Raw genomic sequence first — 22,221 nt, 5'->3', positions numbered from 1 at the left:
CTTTATTTCAGACTGTTTCACTTGTCGCATTGTGCTGCACTGTATAATGACAATGAATTGAAATTGAATTGAAATACTTCCCACTCTTGGTGATTTTGCTGTGGTAGTTGGCTATAAGGTGTCCTACACTCTTAGTCTTAGTCTCTTTTTTTTTTTTTTTTTTTTTGGCACATACAGTGTCTGTGGACTTTACGTTTTCCCATCTGGATTTCGAGACAGAAAATTCTTTGTCAGTAAGTGAAATGAGGACGACAGGACCTGCAGGGCAACTTGTTTTTAATGGTGTGACACAATTTGGTTTTCTAATGCTTCCCTGAGCAATTCCACTGGGAAATAAACTCACTACCAGGAACTCTCAGAGGCTCACTGTACACACATCCACAGTGGCCAAACTCAGAATAAAGATTCATTTTGACATATCCTAGTTCTTTCTGTTTTTAAAACATGCACCATCTTCAGAGTTACAATAATATTTCCTGTCTCATGGCAGATTACTGAACAGTTTTTCCAGCCAACAGCAAAAAGGAAGTTATTTTATTTTTTTTTGTCTGGACTAGGACATCAATGACAAACAACAACTGCAATATCATACAAGGTATAACGGAAATGGATGTAGCAGGGTAAGTATGACAGTGAGACTACCTTGTCCCAGTAGTATCTTCTTCCTGAAGGACCCCCCGCAACATTTCCAGACAAGCTGAGAGATGCAATCCCTTGAGCATATTCAAGTTTTTCCCAAGATCTTCTCTGTGTTGAACATGCCTGGAAAATCTTCAAAGGCAGAGATCCATGAGACATCCCTATTAAACTTCAGCTGCCTGGTGTTAACATGAAGGAGCACCTATTCTACTTCAAAACTAGTTCTGAATGTCAAAAGTCCTTTTGGTGTCCTTGAAGGTAATTCCCAGAAACGTGAGGGAACCTCATTTCATCCGCTTGTACTGTATCAACAAGGTGGATGGTTATACATGGTGGTTGGAAAGTACTGTAGTGTTCAGAATAATAGTAGTGCTATATGACTAAAAAGATTAATCCAGGTTTTGAGTATATTTCTTATTGTTACATGGGAAACAAGGTACCAGTAGATTAAGTAGATTCTCACAAATCCAACAAGACCAAGCATTCATGATATGCACACTCATAAGGCTATGAAATTGGGTTATTAGTAAAAAAAAGTAGAAAAGGGGGTGTTCACAATAATAGTAGTGTGGCATTCAGTCAGTGAGTTTGTCAATTTTGTGGAACAAACAGGTGTGAATCAGGTGTCCCCTACGTAAGGATGAAGCCAGCACCTGTTGAACATGCTTTTCTCTTTGAAAGCCTGAGGAAAATGGGATGTTCAAGGCATTGTTCAGAAGAACAGCGTAGTTTGATTAAGAAGTTGATTGGAGAGGGGAAAACGTATACGCAGGTGCAAAAAACTATAGGCTGTTCATCTACAGTGATCTCCAATGCTTTAAAATGGACAAAAAAAAAAAAAAAAACACGTGGAAGAAAACGGAAAACAACCATCAAAATAGATAGAAGAATAACCAGAATGGCAAAGGCTCATCCATTGATCAGCTCCAGGATGATCAAAGACAGTCTGGAGTTACCTGGAAGTGCTGTGACAGTCAGAAGACACCTGTGTGAAGCTAATTTATTTGCAAGAATCCCCGCAAAGTCCCACTGTTAAATAAAAGACATGTGCAGAAGAGGTTACAATTTGCCAAAGAACACATCAACTGGCCTAAAGAGAAATGAAGGAATATTTTGTGGACTGATGAGAGTAAAACTGTTCTTTTTGGGTCCAAGGGCCGTTTTTTGATTGGGCATGTTTCTCCTACTATGGTGTTGGGCCTATATATCGCATACAATTGTATCATGGATCAGTTTGGATATGTCAAAATACTTGAAGAGGTCATGTTGCCTTATGCTGAAGAGGACATACCCTTGAAATGGGTGTTTCAACAAGACAATGACCCCAAGCACACTAGTAAACCAGCAAAATCTTGCTTCCAAACAACAAAATTAATGCCTTGCAGATGTGAAGAAATCATGAAAAACTGTGGTTATACAACTAAATACTAGTTAGTGATTCATAGGATTGCTAAAAAAAGCAGTTTGAACATAATAGTTTTGAGTTTGTAGCGTCAACAGCAGATGCTACTATTATTGTGAACACCCCCTTTTCTACTTTTTTTTTTTACTAATAGCCCAATTTCATAGCCTTAAGAGTGTTGTGTGGGCCGCTGAAGAGGAGGTACTGCTGGCCCACCACCACCAGTCGGCGCCCTGCTTGGAGTGCAGGCTTCAAGCATGAGAGGGCGCCGAGACAGAGAGTGACAGCTGTCACTCGTTTACACCAGCTGTCACCAATCACCACCATCTCTACAAAAGCCGGATCATTACTCCACCTCCTCGCCGAGAAATCAACTACCGTTGAAGGTAATCTTCTCTGCTGTGATAATTGTGGATCTAACATTGTTCTGTGTGCAGCCGCATTCCTGTAGATTGAGTCTGAAGCTGGATTGGCGGATAGTGGGAGTGCGACGTTCTTCGCCTCTTACTCCATCCAGGGAGGAGACTAGCAGGAGCTGCACGGGTGAAATTGTGTCTGGAGGTGCAGTTTTTCCCTCCTTGAAGACCTGCAGAAAAAGGATTACTGGGTGTGTGGATACACACTCACCATAACTGTTTTGTCATCTTCTGCCAGCAGTACCAGGGTCTGCAACCGAAGACGGTGACCACCTGGGGACTCAGGACTTGGCGGCTCCGGTGTTCTTCAGGCCGTTGGTGGTGGAAGCTGTGTGGGTCCCGGCTCTCCGATCGCCAGAGGTCTCCTATCTTCGAGCCTGCCCGCACGTCACCTTGTGTACAATTGGCATTATCTGTGTCTGTATTTAGTTGTGCGATTCACAACATTAAATTGTTACTCTTTGTCTTATCCATTGTCCGTTCATTTGCGCCCCCTGTTGCGGGTCCGTGTTATGACCCTTTCCCAACAGGATTTCTCGGCCATTCGTCATGGATCCCGAGGGGCGTCAACCACAGCTTGAACAGCCAATGGGAGAACAAGGAGCGCAGGCGTCAGCAGGAGGCGTGGTAAGTGATCTGCAGCAAATCCTTACCGCTTTCACCGCTCAGTTAAATCTGGTAACCAAGCAGAATGCAGTCCTCAATTGGAGGGTGGAGGCTCTCACCGCCAGAGTGGAAGCGCGCGACTCGAGCGCTGCTGCAGTGACTCCTCCTGCTGGCTCTGGGCCACAGATAGACGTTCCACTGGCCGTTCAACAAACCCCCCCACCGTCCCCTGAAGCTTACATAAGCCCTCCAGAACCGTACGGAGGCTGTGTCGAAATGTGCGCAGACTTCTTAATGCAGTGTTCCCTCGTTTTTTCACAGCATCCAGTTATGTATGCATCAGATGCCAGCCGGGTGGCTTATGTGATTAATTTGCTTCGAGGTGAGGCATGCGCTTGGGCTACGGCGCTTTGGGAACAGAATTCGTGGCTCCTGACATCATACGCTGGGTTTGTACGGGAATTCAAACAGGTGTTTGATCATCCCAACAGAGGCGAGACCGCCTCGAGCGTGCTGCTGTCAATGAGACAGGGGCGCCGAAGCGCAGCTGATTATGCAGTCGACTTCCGCATCGCGGCTGCAAGGTCCGGCTGGAATAATGTTGCGCTCCGCGCCGCCTTCATAAACGGACTGTCTCCAGTTCTGAAGGAGCATTTACTGGCTAAGGACGAACCGCAAGACTTCGATGGGCTTGTCAGTTTGGTTATACGTTTAGACAACCGGTTGAATGAACACCGTCGGGAGCAGGCCGGGGGGCGTGGTTGGGCACAAGCTGTCCCTCTCTCCTCCGGGTCCGAAAAGGTGTCGTCTTCCCCACGTTCCACTGCCAGAGGGCTCCGTGTGGCAACAGCTCCCCCTGCTGACGAAGCTATGGACACGAGCAGGGCCAAATTAAAATTAAATATCAGACAAAGGAGGCTGGCCCGCGGGGAGTGTTTTTTCTGTGGCTCTTGTGAGCACATGTTAAAAGATTGCCCCAAACAATCAAACTCCAACGCCCATCCTTAGGAACTGGGTTAAGGGTGGGCCATAATATGTACACAGGGAAAACACATAAATCAGTACGAATCCCAGTAACAATCCTGAGTGGGGATTTAACCCTTCACGCCCCAGCACTGGTAGACACGGGGTCAGAAGGGAATCTGCTGGACAGCAGATGGGCCAGGGAAGTAGGGCTTCCTCTGGTGGCCCTGCCTTCACCATTGAAGGTACGAGCACTAGATGGCACTCTACTCCCGTTAATTACACATCAGACACAGCCAGTAACCTTGGTTGTGTCTGGGAATCACAGGGAGGAGATTGTGTTTTATGTAACACCTTCTACCTCCCGAGTGATTCTGGGATTTCCATGGATGGTGAAGCACAATCCCCGGATTGATTGGCCGTCTGGGGTGGTGACGCAGTGGAGCGAAACCTGCCACCGGGAGTGTCTTGGATCCTCAGTTCCACTCGGAATTACAGCTAAGGAGGAGGTCAAAGTCCCCCCCAATCTGACGGCGGTGCCCGAGGTGTACCACGATCTTGCTGACGTCTTCAGCAAAGATCTGGCACTCACTCTTCCCCCACACCGACCGTACGATTGTGCCATCGATTTGATTCCGGGCGCTGAGTACCCGTCCAGCAGGTTGTACGCTGACGTCTTCAGCAAAGATCTGGCACTCACTCTTCCCCCACACCGACCGTACGATTGTGCCATCGATTTGATTCCGGGCGCTGAGTACCCGTCCAGCAGGTTGTACAACCTCTCACGTCCGGAACGCGAATCGATGGAGACCTACATCCGGGACTCCTTAGCCGCCGGGTTGATTCGGAACTCCACCTCCCTGATGGGTGCGGGTTTCTTTTTTGTGGGTAAAAAAGACGGCGGACTCCGTCCATGCACTGACTACAGAGGGCTGAACGAGATTACGGTTCGCAATCGATACCCGTTGCCCCTGTTAGATTCGGTGTTCACGCCCCTGCATGGAGCCAAAATGTTCACCAAACTTGATCTTAGGAATGCGTACCATCTGGTTCGGATCCGGAAGGGAGACGAATGGAAGACGGCATTTAACACCCCGTTAGGTCATTTTGAGTACCTGGTCATGCCGTTCAGCCTCACTAATGCCCCCGCGACGTTCCAAGCATTGGTTAATGATGTCTTGCGGGACTTCCTGCACCGGTTTGTCTTCGTATATCTGGATGATATACTCATCTTTTCTCCGGACCCTGAGTCTCATGTCCAGCATGTACGTCAGGTCCTGCAGTGGTTACTAGAAAACTGGTTGTTTGTGAAGGGCGAAAAGTGTGAGTTCCACCGCACTTCTTTGTCCTTCCTGGGGTTCATCATTTCCTCCAACTCCGTCGCCCCGGATCCGGCCAAGGTTGCGGCGGTGAGAGATTGGCCCCAACCAACAAGTCGTAGGAAGCTGCAACAGTTCCTCGGCTTTGCCAATTTCTACCGGAGGTTCATTAAAGGTTACAGTCAGGTTGTTAGCCCCCTGACTGCCCTGACCTCCACTAAAGTCCCCTTCACTTGGTCGGATCGGTGCGAAGCCGCGTTTAGGGAGTTGAAACGCCGGTTTTCGTCTGCACCAGTTCTGGTGCAGCCTGATCCTACTCACCAGTTCATAGTGGAGGTGGACGCCTCTGACTCAGGGATAGGAGCTGTTCTGTCCCAGAGCGGGGAGTCCAACAAGGTTCTCCATCCATGTGTCTACTTTTCCCGCAGGTTGACCCCCGCTGAACGCAACTATGACGTGGGCAATCGGGAACTCCTCGCGGTTAAGGAGGCTCTTGAAGAGTGGAGACACCTGTTGGAGGGAGCTACGGTGCCTTTCATGGTTTTCACGGACCATCGGAACCTGGAGTACATCCGGACCGCCAAGCGGCTGAACCCCAGGCAAGCCCGCTGGTCCCTGTTCTTTGGACGCTTTGACTTCCGGATCACCTACCGTCCTAGGACTAGAAACCAACAATCTGACGCACTGTCCCAGGTGCACGAAGAGGAAGCCAAGGCTGAGTTGTCAGACCCCATCGAGACCATCGTTCCCGAGTCCACTGTCGTGGCCACCCTCACATGGGACGTGGAGAAGACCGTCCGGGAGGCCCTGACCAGGAACCCGGACCCGGGAAACGGTCCTAAGAACAGACTTTACGTCCCACCAGAAGCCAGGGCTGCCGTCTTGGACTTCTGCCACGGATCCAAGCTCTCCTGTCATCCCGGAGTGCGTAGGACCGTGGCAGTAGTCCAGCAGTGCTTCTGGTGGGCGTCACTGGAAGCCGACGTCCGGGACTATGTCCAGGCCTGCACCACCTGTGCTAGGGGCAAGGCGGATCATCACAAGATCAGGGGCCTCCTCCAGCCCCTGCCTGTACCTCATCGCCCCTGGTCTCACATCGGCCTGGACTTCGTCACGGGCCTCCCGCCGTCCCAGGGTAACACCGTCATCCTCACGATAGTGGACCGGTTCTCCAAGGCGGCCCACTTCGTGGCTCTCCCGAAGCTCCCGACGGCCCAGGAGACAGCAGACCTCCTGGTCCACCACGTCGTGCGTCTGCATGGGATACCATCGGACATCGTTTCGGATTGTGGTCCCCAGTTCTCCTCGCAGGTCTGGAGGAGTTTTTGTAAGGAACTGGGGGCCACCGTGAGTCTCTCGTCCGGGTATCACCCACAGACGAACGGCCAGGCAGAGCGGGCGAACCAGGAGTTGGAACAGGCTCTCCGCTGCGTAACCTCCGCGCATCCGGCGGCTTGGAGTGACCATCTGGCCTGGATCGAGTACGCCCACAATAGCCAGGTCTCATCTGCTACCGGCCTCTCCCCTTTCGAGGCGTGTTTGGGGTATCAGCCCCCATTGTTTCCACTTGTGGAGGGAGAGGTTGGGGTCCCCTCGGTCCAGGCCCACCTGCGAAGGTGCCGCCGGGTGTGGCGGACCGCCCGTTCTGCCCTGTTGCAGGCCCGGACGAGGGCTAAGGCCCATGCAGATCGCCGGCGTTCCCCGGCCCCTGCATACCAGCCTGGGCAGGAGGTGTGGTTATCAACCAAGGACATCCCACTGCAGGTTGAATCACAAAAGCTCAAAGACCGGTTCATCGGACCATTCTCAATACTCAAGATCCTCAGTCCGGCCGCAGTGAAGCTGAAACTCCCAGCTTCACTGCGGATTCACCCAGTGTTTCATGTCTCAAGGATAAAACCATGCCACGCCTCACCACTCTGCACTCCTGGACCCGTACCACCTCCTGCCCGTATCATCGACGGGGAGCCGGCATGGACTGTTCGCCGGCTCCTGGACGTCCGTCGGAAGGGCCGGGGTTTTCAATATCTGGTGGACTGGGAGGGGTACGGACCCGAAGAACGCTCCTGGGTGAAGAGGAGCTTCATCCTGGACCCGGCCCTCCTGGCCGATTTCTACCGCCGACACCCGGACAAGCCTGGTCGGGCGCCAGGAGGCGCCCGTTGAGGGGGGGGTCCTGTTGTGTGGGCCGCTGAAGAGGAGGTACTGCTGGCCCACCACCACCAGTCAGCGCCCTGCTTGGAGTGCGGGCTTCAAGCATGAGAGGGCGCCGAGACAGAGAGTGACAGCTGTCACTCGTTTACACCAGCTGTCACCAATCACCACCATCTCTACAAAAGCCGGATCATTACTCCACCTCCTCGCCGAGAAATCAACTACCGTTGAAGGTAATCTTCTCTGCTGTGATAATTGTGGATCTAACTGTGTGCAGCCGCATTCCTGTAGATTGAGTCTGAAGCTGGATTGGCGGATAGTGGGAATGCAACGTTCTTCGCCTCTTACTCCATCCAGGGAGGAGACTAGCAGGAGCTGCACGGGTGAAATTGTGTCTGGAGGTGGAGGTTTTCCCTCCTTGAAGACCTGCAGAAAAAGGATTACTGGGTGTGTGGATACACACTCACCATAACTGTTTTGTCATCTTCTGCCAGCACTACCAGGGTCTGCAACCGAAGACGGTGACCACCTGGGGACTCAGGACTTGGCGGCTCCGGTGTTCTTCAGGCCGTTGGTGGTGGAAGCTGTGTGGGTCCCGGCTCTCCGATCGCCAGAGGTCTCCTATCTTCGAGGCTGCCCGCACGTCACCTTGTGTACAATTGGCATTATCTGTGTCTGTATTTAGTTGTGCGATTCACAACATTAAATTGTTACTCTTTGTCTTATCCATTGTCCGTTCATTTGCGCCCCCTGTTGCGGGTCCGTGTTACGACCCTTTGCCAACAAAGAGTGTGCATATCATGAATGCTTGGTCTTGTTGGATTTGTGAGAATCTACTGGTACCTTTTTCCCATGTAACAATAAGAAATATACTCAAAACCTGGATTAATCTGTTTAGTCACATAGCACTACTTTTATTCTGAACACTATTGTAGATCAACTTGAACTTTGAGGGAATTTCTGCCTGGCTGAAATCCTGTTCTTCTCGTGACAGCATTACAGCTGATGTTTCTTTAAGCTTCTGCTCTGAAAAGCTGAAAACCTCAACAAATCTGCTAGTAATTTAGTTACCTTGCATCAAATATAGAAAGTGGTGTAGCTTCTTGAAGCTAGGGTTTGGAAAGGAGATCACAGGCCTACCTCTATAGCATGTATGGACTCAGTGGAAAAATGGTTACGTGCCGTCACTACCAGCACCCACAGGATTGGGCTTAGAGTTTGGGTGCAAAGTGATGTGAGGGCCTTGGTGTGCCAATGTCAGGCTGCAGAAACTGGTTCTCAGATTAGAAAAGTGAGTACACAGATCCTCCATGAATGCCTGAAGGGGTTTGTTGCACATATTTTTCAGCAAATGACCCACAAGTTCCAGAACCACTTTTTATTACAGAGGTGTGAAATGTGGAGCATGTGATATGAATTCACACATGACTGTCGGTCGGGCGTGTACTCCCCTACTGTGTCTGTATCTGACTGCTTTAGCCGTGTGTGTGGTGGTGGATTTCCATCGCATTTCTAATCCAAAAGCAGATCACAAGACTGAAAGCAGGCTGTGGTTAAACACACATACACACACACAGATTTCTGGTTTTGTGACCGTAACAGAGGTTTTTACAAACTGACTTGAGAAATTTCAATTTGATGACAAGCAAAGAAGAACTTTCTCTTGTTTGCCATCAGAATTGAAATGACACACCCAGGTCATTTTACGATACCTTCAGATATTCCCCTTTTAAGGTACTTCCATAATGTCCATGTGTTGCATATCAAAATGTTAAAACAACTCAGCTTTCTGAATGTGAGACATATTTGAAATGATATGAAACAGTGCGCTTGTTTCAAGTGTGGCAGTTCCTGTTTTAAGGCCACCGCTACCCATTCTCTATGTTATGACAGGATGGGCATCTGGTGTAAAATCTGTGCCAAATCAACATGCAGATCCACCATGGATCTGCTGTGGTGACCCTGTGTAGAATAAGGGACAAACTGAAGGGACTTTCCTTCATCTTGACAAACTGTTTTAATGTTAGAAACTTTTTTACCAAAATATTTTGGTTACAAACATAGTGCAATGATATTCAAGCAATGTACGAGGTCTGTTAGAAAAGTATCCGACCTTATTATTTAAAAAAAAAACATATGGATTTGAATCACGTTTTATTACATCAGCCAAGCTTGAACCCTCATGGGCATGCGAGAGTTTTTCACGCCTGTCGGTGACGTCATTCGCCTGTGAGCACGCCTTGTGGAAGGAGTGGTCCAGCCCTCTCGTCAGAATTCCTTTGTCTGAGAAGTTGCTGAGAGACTGGTGCTGTGCTTGATCAAAATTTTTTCAAAAACTGTGAGGCACATCCGAGTGGACGCCATTCGAGAAATTCAGCTGGTTTTCAGTGAAAATTTTAACGGCTGATGAGAGATTTTGGATTCTTTCTATCGCTGTAAGGACTTCCCACAGAGCGGGACGTCGCGCAGCGCTCCAAGGTGACGTCGTCATCCTGTTTCAAGCTGAAAACCTCCAAATTTAAGCCTCCGTTGACCCAGGACGTCGTGAGAGAACAGAGAACTTTCAGAAGAGGTCAGAATCAGCACTTTATCCTGACATTCCACTGTTAAAGGAGATTTTTTTAATGAAAGACGTGCGGACGGATTGGCGCGTTGGCTCGCAGCCGGCGCGGCGCACCCGCCACAGAAAAAACACCTCCGTTGGAAGCCTTAAGGACAAGTTGGAACATGCCCTGCTGTTAAACACTTTCTCAGATACTCACTCAACTGAAAGCCGCCCGGTTTTTACAAATGGTTATCAACACGGAGGTGTTTTTCCTGTGCCGCCGCACCGCGCCGGCTGCATCCCGACGCGCGGACCTGTCCGCACGTCTTTCATTAAAAAAATCTCCTTTAACAGTGGAATGTCCGGATAAACTGCTGATCCCGACCTCTTCTGAAAGTTCTCTGTTCTCTCACGACGTCCTGGGTCTACAGAGGCTTAAATTTGGAGGTTTTCAGCTTGAAACAGGATGACGACGTCGCCTCTGAGCGCTGCGCAACGTCCCGCTCAGTGGGAAGTCCTTACAGCGATAGAAACAATCCAAAATCTCTCATCAGCCGTTAAAATTTTCACAGAAAAACATCTTAATTTGTCGAATGGCGTCCACTCGGATGTGCCTCACAGTTTCTGAAAAAATCAAGCACAGCGCCAGTCTCTCAGCAACTTCTCAGACAACGAAAATCCGACGAGGGGGCTGGACCACTCCTTCCACAAGGCGTGCTCACAGGCGAATGACGTCACCGACAGGCGTGAAAAAACTCACGCATGCGCACGAGGGTTCAAGCTTGGCTGATGTAATCACACATGATTCAAATCCATATAGTTTAAAAAAAAAATAAAACTGTCGGCTTCTTTTCTAATAGACCTCGTATTAAAAAATAAATAAAATAATGTATGTGCAGTGCAGCAGCGTCACCCACTGGGAGCTGCAAGGCACACATGTACATTGCAAAAGAACATATCTGCAAAATGATATCGTACACCAGCACCAGCTGGATGTCTTGTGGTTTCATTAAATTCATAAAATTTGAATAAAATCCATTAGTGGTGAAAACTGGGTCATCCATGTTGCGAAAATGTCCATTTGCTCCATTGAAACCGTTAAATGTGTACATGATTATTAACCTGGGCATCAGCAAAGAGGCGTGCAGGGTATTGTTTTCCCTGGCATGTGAGTATGTCTGAGGACAACATAAATTTAAAAAAAGTTGATGGGAACATTATTTTGATAGATTCCTAAAGGTGATGAGATTTTAGTCTTTTGGTGTCACCATCATCTAAAACACCCAGTCACTTCACCCCAACATGTCATGGATTTTAATCCACATCAGCCCCCACCTTTTCACAAAGTTTTATGAAAATATGGTTTAATAATCCTACTAATAAGCCAACTAGACTGACAAAACATAACCTCACACCAGTGCAGTTAGCAAATGCTGCAGATAGCAAAGAGCGAGTCGGACTCCTGAATAATGCAGCATCACTGCTGGTGGATTTTCTATTCTTTTATATGTGTATGCATGAGGATGGGCATCGGCTTATTGTGTGCAGCCGTGCTTGGACCGGGAATACCTGATTGCTGTGGTCACCATGGCAGCAGTGGCTCATGCAATGAGAGCGAGAGAGAGAGAGAGAGAGCTTGCAAAAGAGTGCAACTCGAGATACACTGCAGCACCAAGGGTATACGATGACACAGACAGACATAATCACAGTCTCAGCAGTAACACACACACACACACACACACACACACACCCTTATTGTGCTCTCCAGTCAACAGCCACTCACTCCTCCAGTCAGTGTGCTGCAAACATCTGGACAGGCGCATATTCACTTATGACATACTATGAAAGGAAAGACTGAAAGAAATGATGAGAGAAACGCAGCAGGTACAGGTGCACATGATTTTAAGTCAAAGTTCAGAAAATTAAAATGAGAAAGTTTTCTGAATAATTGTATTTATTATTTGGCACATTTAGTTGATGTCATGTTTTACACCTGGCCAGGTTGAAATGTATTTCCTTTGTTCAGCTCTTGTCTGGTTACCAGGGACTGATTCATGGTGATATCAACGTCCAGTGTTCACTATTGTTACCTAATATCTGTCATTTCTCCAAAAATATTTGTTCTATCAACTTTCTGTTTTCACGGCGTTCATTCTTGACACAAAATACATAAACATACCAAACAGCAAATGTCAGCTCTCCCCGGTTTATCCGTGATGAAAGTTATATACACACACGTACACAGAAGCCACTTCGTTTTTAAGCTATAGATGATTTATCGCCCCCTGCTGGAATGGCGTGCGAGTCCAGAATTGAATTATCAACATCCAGTGTTCACTGTTGTTACCTAATATCTGTCATTTCTCCAAAAATATTTGTTCTATCAACTTTCTGTTTTCACGGCGTTCATTCTTGACACAAAATACATAAACATACCAAACAGCAAACATCAGCTCTCCCCGGTTTCTCCATGATCAAAGTTACTCACACACACACACACATACACAGAAGCCACTTTATTTTTAAGATATAGATGATTTATCGCCCCCTGCTGGAATGGCGTGTGAGTCCAGAATTGAATTATCAACATCCAGTGTTCACTGTTGTTACCTAATATCTGTCATTTCTCCAAAAATATTTGTTCTATCAACTTTCCATTTTCACGGCGTTCATTCTTGACACAAAATACATAAACATACCAAACGGCAAATGTGACCTCTCCCCGGTTTCTCCATGATCAAAGTTACACACACACACACACACACACACACACACACACACACACACACACACACACACACACACACACACACACACACACACACACATACAGAAGCCACTTCGTTTTTAAGATATAGATGATTTATCGCCCCCTGCTGGAATGGCGTGTGTCCAGAATGTAATTATCAACATCCATAGTTCATCTGTCATTTCTCCAAAAATATTAGTCCTATCAACTTTCCATTTTCACGGCATTCATTCTTGACACAAAATACATAAACATACCAAACGGCAAATGTCAGCTCTCCCCGGTTTCTCCGTGATCACAGTTACAAACACACGTACACAGAAGCCACTTTGTTTTTAAGATATACATGATTTATCGCCCCCTGCTGGAATGACGTGTGTCCAGAATGTAATTATCAACATCCAGTGTTCACTGTTGTCACCTAATATCCCTAATTTTTCCAAAAATATTTGTTCTATCAACTTTCTGTTTTTGCAGCGTTCATCCGTGACCCAAAATACATAAACATACCAAAAGCAAATGTGACCTCTCCCCGGTTTCTCTGTGATCAAAATTACACACACACACACACACACACACACACACACACACACACACACACACACACACACACACACACACACACACACACACACACACACACACACACACACACATACACAGAAGCCACTTCGTTTTTAAGATATAGATGATTTATCGCCCCCTGCTGGAATGGCGTGTGTCCAGAATGTAATTATCAACATCCATAGTTCATCTGTCATTTCTCCAAAAATATTAGTCCTATCAACTTTCCATTTTCACGGCATTCATGATTCTGTGATGGACCTTTGGCGGTGTGCGCTAGTATAAGCTCCACCCCCTGGTGCTACCCTCATCAGGATAACAGGGAAACGCTAATGGTTGGTCTCCTGAATCCATCTGTCACTATCGTGACTCACTTGTCCATTCACCGTTGTGTCATCACAGCCTCCCTGAAGTGGATTCACTCGCACACATTCACTGTCACCGCCAAGATGGACACACAAAAGGATAAAAAACACTCAATTCACATCTGCTCTCACTTCTTCCTTCTTTCTTTAACTATGTTTTCACACAGCTTGTGGCCATGCAAATAGTTGTTGTTACCTCAGAGGATAAAACACAGCGTGTTTGTTTGCAGCATCGCACAAAATATCACAGCTCAGGATGTGGCTGTTACTATGGATACTTGACACCTCTGAGGTGGACATCAGATAAAGACCGAGCTGCTTACACCATACCTGGACATTTTATATATCCAATCCAATCCAATCCACTTTATAGCACATTTAACAACAAAAATGTGCTGCCAAAGTGCTGCACATACAATAGAATCACGATAGATAAAACCCCAGTAGTCAAAAATTAAAAATAAAAAAATTAACAATAAAATTAACTAAAATGTGCATATTATATCCGTATATCCTGTGTGTGTGTGTGTGTATATATATATATATATATATATGTGTGTGTGTGTGTGTGTGTGTGTGTGTGTACGTGTATGCATGCATGCACGTGTATGACTTCGTACACGGATAAACTGGGGAGAGCTGACATTTTCCGTTTGGTATACTTATGTACTTTAAGTCATGGATGAACGTTGATAGGACTAATATTTTTGGAGAAATGACAGATATTAGGTAACAACAGTGAACAATGGATGTTGATATATTTTGGACTCACACACCATTCCAAATCATTATAGAAACTTTGCACAATTTATTACCACCCTTGCAAAATGTCAGCTACCTATTTAAAAACATTACCCAATGTAGCGCCCATGGATCCCCTTGGGCAATGTGCTATCTATCTATCTATCTATCTATCTATCTATCTATCTATCTATCTATCTATCTATCTATCTATCTATCTATCTATCTATCTATCTATCTATCTATCTATCTATCTATCTATCTATCTATCTATCTATCTATCTATCTATCTATCTATCTATCTATCTATCTATCTATCTATCTATCTATCTATCTATCTATCTATCTATCTATCTATCTATCTATCTATCTATCTATCTATCTATCTATCTATCTATCTATCTATCTATCTATCTATCTATCTATCTATCTATCTGATATAGCCTATAGCCTATATGTGTGTGTTTTTACATTTACTCTATTGCCGTTGACAGTGATAGTTTCCATGGCTCTTTTTTCATCATGTCAGCTTCAGTATCAACAGAGTCTGTGTTTGAGCGCAGCCCAGCACACAACATGCAAACGTCCCAGCTGAGCACACCTCAGGACACCTCATACATGTATGTACTTAATGTATGTATGTATGTAATTTATGACCAAGTATGAGATACTTGGTCATAAATATGAACAATTAGATCAGAATTGTGGAATATTGCATCATGAATTTGATATACTAGGTCATAAGCATGACACGTTAGGTGAGAATTATGAGATATTTCTTCATAAGTATGCGATAGTAGGTCATACATATGATATACTATGTCAGAATAATGAGATATTATGTCTTAAATACTATATAGTAAGTCATAAGTATGATGTGCTTGGTAAGAATTATGATATATCACGTCATAAATATGAGATACTAGGTCATAAATGTGATATGTTAGGTCAGAATTATGAGATATTACATCATACATCATGTCCCCGCGACCCAGACCCGGAAAAGCTGTTGAAGATGAGTCAGTGAGTGAGTGACATCATACATATGAGATACTATACCATAGGTATGATGCTTAGGCCAGAATACATCACATGTATGATATGCTAGGTCAGAATTTTGAGATATTTATTCCTAAATATGCAATATAGGTCACAGGTATAATATGCTATAGGTCAGAATTATGAGATATTCCTTCATAAATATGAAATACTAGGTCGTACGTATGATGCTTAGGGCAGAATTATGCGATGTCTTAAATATGAGATACTAGGTCATCGGTATGGTATGCCACCTAGGTCAGAATTATGAGATACTTCATAAATATGATACTAGGTCATACGTTTGATACTTAACGCAGAATTTTCACAAGTATGATATGCTAATATGCTAGCTCAGAATTTAGAGCTAATACGTCACAAATATGAGATACTAGGTCATAAGTATGATATGCTAGGTCAGATGTATGAAATATTACTTGAGAAATATGAGAAACTGGGCCATACGTATAATACATTAGGTCAGGGGTATGAGATATTACATCATAAATAGGAGAGACTAAGTCATACGTAGTAATGTCAGGTGAGGAATTATGAGATATGTCAAAAATATGAGATGCTAGGCCATAAGTAAGATGGGCTAGTTCACAATTATGAGATATTTTGTCCAGAAATATGAGATACTAGCTCATGATATCCTAGATAAGAATTATGAAATATTATATCACAAATATGCAAAATTAGGTCATAAGTATATGGCATAAATATGAGAAACTAGGTCATAAGTTTGATTATGCTAGGTAGGAATTATGAGATATTTTGGCTTAAATATGAGATACTAGGTCATATTTATGATATGGTAGGTCAGAATTATGAAATATTATGGCTTAAACATGAGATAGTAGGTCATAATTACGATGTGCTAGGTCAGAATTATGAAATATGGCTTAAACATGACATAGTAGGTCATAATTATGATATGCTAGGTCAGAATTATGAAATATTATTGCTTAAACGTGAGATAGTGGGTCATAATTATGATATGCTAGGTCAGAAGTATGAAATATTATGTCTTAAACATGAGATAGTAAGTCATAATTATGATATGCTAGGTCAGAATGATGAAATATGGCTTAAACATGAGATAGTAGGTCATAATTATGATATGCTAGGTCAGAATGATGAAATATGGCTTAAACATGAGATAGTGGGTCATAATTATGATATGCTAGGTCAGAATTATGAAATATTATGGCTTAAATATGAGATAGTAGGTCATAATTATGATATGCTAAGTCAGAATGATGAAATATTATTGCTTAAATATGAGATAGTAGGTCATAATTATGATAGGTCAGAATTATGAAATATTATTGCTTAAACATGAGATAGTAGGTCATAATTATGACATGCTAGGTCAGAATTATGAAATATTATGGCTTAAACATAAAATACTAGGTCATAATTATGATAAGGTAGGTCAAAATTATGAGATATTACATCACAAATATGAGCTACTATATCATAAGTACACAGTAAAATCACCAGTGTAAATTTAACACTTTCACTGTTAGTTTTACACTGGTGATTTTACTGTGTATGATATGCTTGGTCAGAATGATGAGATATTACTTCATAAATATGAGATACTCAGTCATAAGTATGAAACATTTGGTCAGAATAATGTAAATGGTAAATCATAAACATGAAATAAGATACAAAGTGATAAATATGAGATGCTGTTACATTTACAATATAGTAAGCCACAATTATGAGATAATATTGGGATATATCACAATAGGCCATATACATCATTTGGACATATGAACTTAAGGTATAATTGTGAAATGCTCATTCATAACACTGAGATGGTAAGTAACATTTTTTTAGATGTTATATTGCAATTATTAAATGTTCAATCAGGATTATGAGATAGTAATAATTATGGGATACCCACATAATTATGAAATACTTATTCCAAGTCATAAATATGACATACTGAGTTGTACTTATAACATAGTAAACAGTAATTCATGGTATAACTGGTCAGTATCAAGTCATAACCACGCCTTCATTATGGGTGTAACCATAACTGGCATCTCATAATTGTAGACGAGAAATGAATAATTATGACTAAGCATTGCTTAATTACTACTCAGTATTGAGAGAGGAGTAAAGTTTGTGTATTTTCTCTTGTTCCACATGTAAAAAACAAAACAAAACATGCTCTGAATCTCTGATGAAGTTAATGATGTGTGGACTTTGTGGAATAAACAGGCTGTTGTTGACATCAGTAAAACCAGTATTTGTTATTCGTTAGGATCCGATCAACATGTAGTAAATTTCATGCAAATCTGATGCAAACAAACACCTGTGATACGGAATAGTTATTCCCGGAATAAACAAACGGGGTAAAGCTGGGTGGGAGTTTGCTCGAAGCCACTCAGGCTATTTTACGCAAATAAATCAAAAATGGATTTCACATGCGCGCACGCAGTCCAAAGGCGCGCACACACAGGCGTTTGGGTGACGTATGCAAATGATATGCAATCAAGAAACCGCCGGAGCGACGGCTCACCCACGACACGACGCGCAGGATGGTCTGAGGCTGCTGGAAGAAGGTGATGGGGTCGAAGGCTCCTCCGGCTTTGCCGGCTCCGTACGCCTGCATCCCCTCCATGGTCCTCCTCCTCCTCTGTGCGCCTCCTCTGGTCCACCTCTCCTCCCCGCTGCTGGATCAAAGGCGCAGGGTGTGCGGCGCACCGGGTCCCGACGCGGAAAATCTGGCCCGTGTGGCGCAGCGCCGACGTGGATGCGCGCTTCCCCGTGACGCACGGCCTCTCCCGTTGTTGTTTTTAATTTAACCTCTAAATTCCCTGATGGTGCACGCAGGTCTAGCAGAGGAGGCGTTTGCTCTCTCTCTCTCTCTCTCTCTCTCTCTCTCTGTGCGTGTGCGCAGAAGCCGTTGGCGAATACCGTGAGCGCGCGTCGGCAGTTTGCGTCGGAGCGCACTCCTCCAATCTGGACGTAAAAAGGCCTCGAGCACGCGCACGCGTTAACACGGCACGCGCTTCGGCTCACAGGATTACCACACGGAGTCACGAGCTTTCTCTCTCTCTCTCTTTTGAAATTATAACTTTTATTTTCAACAGAGGGGATTTACGCACTGAGTGTGTCAGCGCCGTGCGCGTCATTCAACACCTAACGTATGTGGAATTCTTCACAGAATGAGAACAGACATGCAGTGCCACAGTTATAGAAACAAAAAATACAAAAAAAATCAAAACAAACAAAAAAAGCCCATAAAAAATAAAATAGAGCCAAACTGAGAAGAACAGCTTCAGCTGTGTCTCCATCAGGACCGAGTCCAGCTGATGGTCTCACACGCCACAAACCTGATGGTCAAGGGAGGAAATATGATTTGGAGAAACTATGTGTAAATACTCAAATCACCTCATTACAATCATGACTGAAGCCCAACCCACAGGAGCAATTGTCAAGGCAACCAGAAGATTGTCTCTTGTCTGATTCCTGCAGGATGGTGGAATTCCACATCTGGAGGAGCCTGTGAGTGGATTTGTTGAAAGTGGGATTGCTGTGTGCTGACAAACACATGGTCCTTGACAGATTCTTCGTCTGGTCAGATGGCTGGGAAATGATGATTGTGGTCTGAGGACCTGCTGGAGCCTTTATAGGTCATCACCTCCTCTGCCTGATCTTCTTGTTTCACCAGAGCCCCCTTAGCCATCTCATGTTCAGGGTTCCTGTTTGGCCATCATGTAGTGGCCACAGGGCATACAATGTCTCCACTGTATTTCAGCCGAACAAACAATCCCCTACATGATCTATTACCCAGGTGTCACACCGTGAATGAGGGGTTGGACTTTGACACCCACAGGAGCAATAATCAACAGCAAATCATGCACCAATCTTCAGGTTAAAGTTAATGTGACACTGAACAGCTTGTAGAGTAGAGTACTTGGCGGTATGCCTTTGTAGCAATGTATTGCAAATTTCTTGTGTGGTTATCGAAATATGCTTTTGAAAAGACAAGTCCGCAACTAAATTTCTCTCAATTTATCCAGGATCCACATGTTCAGAAACAGTCAAATGTGAAGGGTAGACTCGAGTTTCTCTGTGGGACAAGCACTGCTTGTAAGAAACTGCAGGCGAGGAGAGAAATGGGTGCATGGTGAAATTACCCAGGTTTTGGGTCCTGTTACGTATTTGGTGTCAGTGAATGGAAATAGCATCAAACGACATGTGAATCAACTATTGGAAGAAAAGAAAAGAACGCAAATCCAGACATTGTCAGTGATGATGATGATGATCATTTTGTTTTGATTTTGACAATGAACAAAATGAGTCAAACCATTTGTCCTCAAAATGATGTTCCTCAGGTTTTTGTGGCTACACGGCATGGGAAGCATCCGAGGAGAGTGTGCCCCCCCCCCTCCACAACGTCTTGACTTGTAACAGAGTGTAAATAAGAATAATGTGAAAGTTGCAGTAAGTTAAGAAAAACTGCACATGTATGTAAAAGAACAAAAGACAAGTGCAGTTAAGGTCTGCGGGGGAGGACACTGTGGTATCTGAAAGGTTCTATGGGTGCAGTACCTGAGGTTACCTGCGGGGGCGCTAAGCACCACTAAGAATATTTAGAGGGGAATCCTGCAAATGGTGATAAAAGCATCAAATTCGGCAGAAATACTCCTCAGACAATCCTCTTTTGAAAAAACCAATTGGCTACTTGACTTCTGAATCGGTGGTCAGGTAGGGGTCAATTGAAGAATTACACAGAGGTCAAAATTAAAAGATGCTTCAATCATATTGAAAAATATTCCACATTATTTGCCTGATCATAAGGATTCCAAAAAGGTATAGTTTGGACTATTTGTGATTGAATTCTATGGAGTTACGGGACAAAAACAGCAAGAAAGGTGACAAAGGTCAGTGTTGTTTTGTACAGGGGTTAAAAGTTAAAGTTGCTCCAATTTTGGTAAAAAGTGATGCAAATGATTGGTTGAGCTAATAGGATTAATAAATGGAATATTGTTGACAGTGTTGAATGCTTGGTCTCCAAAGTAAAGGTCAAACAAGGTCTATGTCAGCTCTCTCATCAAGAGAGCACAACAGAGGATGCATTTTCTGTGGCAGCTGAGGATGTTCAACTTGCCAAAAATAATGATGGTGAACTTCTACACTGCCATCATCAAGTCCATCATCTCCTCCTCCATCACCGTCTGGTACGCTGCTGCCACTGCCAAAGACAGGAGCAGACTGCAGCGTATTATCCACACAGCAGAGAAGGTGATCGACTGCAATCTGCCATCCCTACAGGACCTGTACACCTCCAGGGCCCTGAAGTGAGCAAGGAAGATTGTGGCTGATCCCTCTCACCCAGGACACAAACTTTTTGTCACCCTCCCCTCTGACAGATGGCTGAGGTCCATCAGGACCAAAACCCCAAGACACAAAACAGCTTCTAGACTTATAAATAATGCCAGAGACCCCCTTTGACTCTGCCTTCCCCCTCCCCACTCCCACAAAGTACAGATTGTTCCTCCCTGCACTGAAAGGTACTGTACATCTGCATGCCTTTGCACAGCCCCATTCCACTATGTTATATTTATTGGACAGTGAGCATAGTTTTGCCTATTTGTTTTTTTTTTTTTTTGTCTAACTCCTTTACTTTTTACAGAACTATGTTTTCCTTTTGGGGCAGCACGGTGGCTTAGTGGTTAGCACTGTTGCCTCACAGCAAGAAGGTTGTGGGTTCAATTCCCGTGGCCTTTCTGTGTGGAGTTTGCATGTTCTCCCCGTGTTTGCGTGGGTTTCCTCCGGGTGCTCCGGAGGAAAGAGATCTCAATCTCAATAGGACTTGGTTAAATAAAGGTTAAATTTAAGTTTATAAAGTTCACATTTGTTTAAGAACTTCATCAAAGAGCATGAATATTAATATTTTTCAAAGTAAAAAAAACAGACTAATAAAAAATGGAATAAAACTTAGTGATCAGATCCCATTACACCAAATAGCAGGTGTTCATGTTTGGCATTTGTCTGTAGCTTTAACAATAGCAAATATAATATAATATAATATAATATAATATAATATAATATAATATAATATAATATAATATAACATACAGGCAACAGGAGGAGAACAAACTGATGCCTGTTATATAAATTAGATTCCTCAGTGATGTGCTCAAACATAAAAAAAAAAATAATAAAATAAAATAAATGTTTTGGTTTGTGATACTGAATCGGGGTCTTTCCAGATGGTATATCCTAAATGTATTCATTTTTAAGGACTACAGCACACGCGCATCAAACAAATTTGGTCACGTGGTCACATTAAACCTGATGATGCTGTTTAAGAAGTCACGTCCTCTAGTGGCCTTAAGATGATCTATTTTGATAAATGAGGGTTATTTCAACCTGGATTTTATCTGTCAGGCTAAGATCGCTTCGCTTTAAGCGCCGCATAAACAATCGCACAGCATCACCACTTAAATATTACATGTGTGCTGTTATCACATCGCATAAATCTAATGGCGTGAAAAACAGGAATCTATTAAAAACAGCAACAAAAATATAAGCATACAGCTTCACCTTCATCTCCCACCCCGCCGCGTAAATTGAAACGCCTATTTGTCAAAATCGGGAGACTAATCGCTACTTTTGCTTTAACCACGTCATCACCACCAGCCTATAACCGCACAGCTCTGTGCACGGCTGGACCAATGAGACTGCTCTATA

General features: G+C 44.2%; 1 protein-coding gene across 2 annotated transcripts in view; it reads right to left on the bottom strand.

The window, feature by feature from the left end:
* The window catches only part of LOC117525534 (synaptogyrin-1-like), a 66,810-nt gene extending 48,403 nt beyond the window's left edge, over positions 1-18,407 (bottom strand). For both annotated transcript variants that reach the window (XM_034187401.1, XM_034187402.1), the window contains exon 1: positions 18,038-18,407. In XM_034187401.1, coding sequence (XP_034043292.1) covers positions 18,038-18,139 — 102 coding nt within the window. In that variant the 5' untranslated portion in view covers positions 18,140-18,407. The remainder of the gene's footprint in view (positions 1-18,037) is intronic.
* Positions 18,408-22,221: the final 3,814 nt, after the last annotated feature.

This window comes from Thalassophryne amazonica, chromosome 15 (genome assembly GCF_902500255.1).
Source record: "Thalassophryne amazonica chromosome 15, fThaAma1.1, whole genome shotgun sequence".
Lineage (NCBI taxonomy): Eukaryota > Metazoa > Chordata > Actinopteri > Batrachoidiformes > Batrachoididae > Thalassophryne > Thalassophryne amazonica.
Note: the sequence above shows the minus strand (reverse complement) of the source record. Positions and strands in the feature narration are given on the sequence as shown.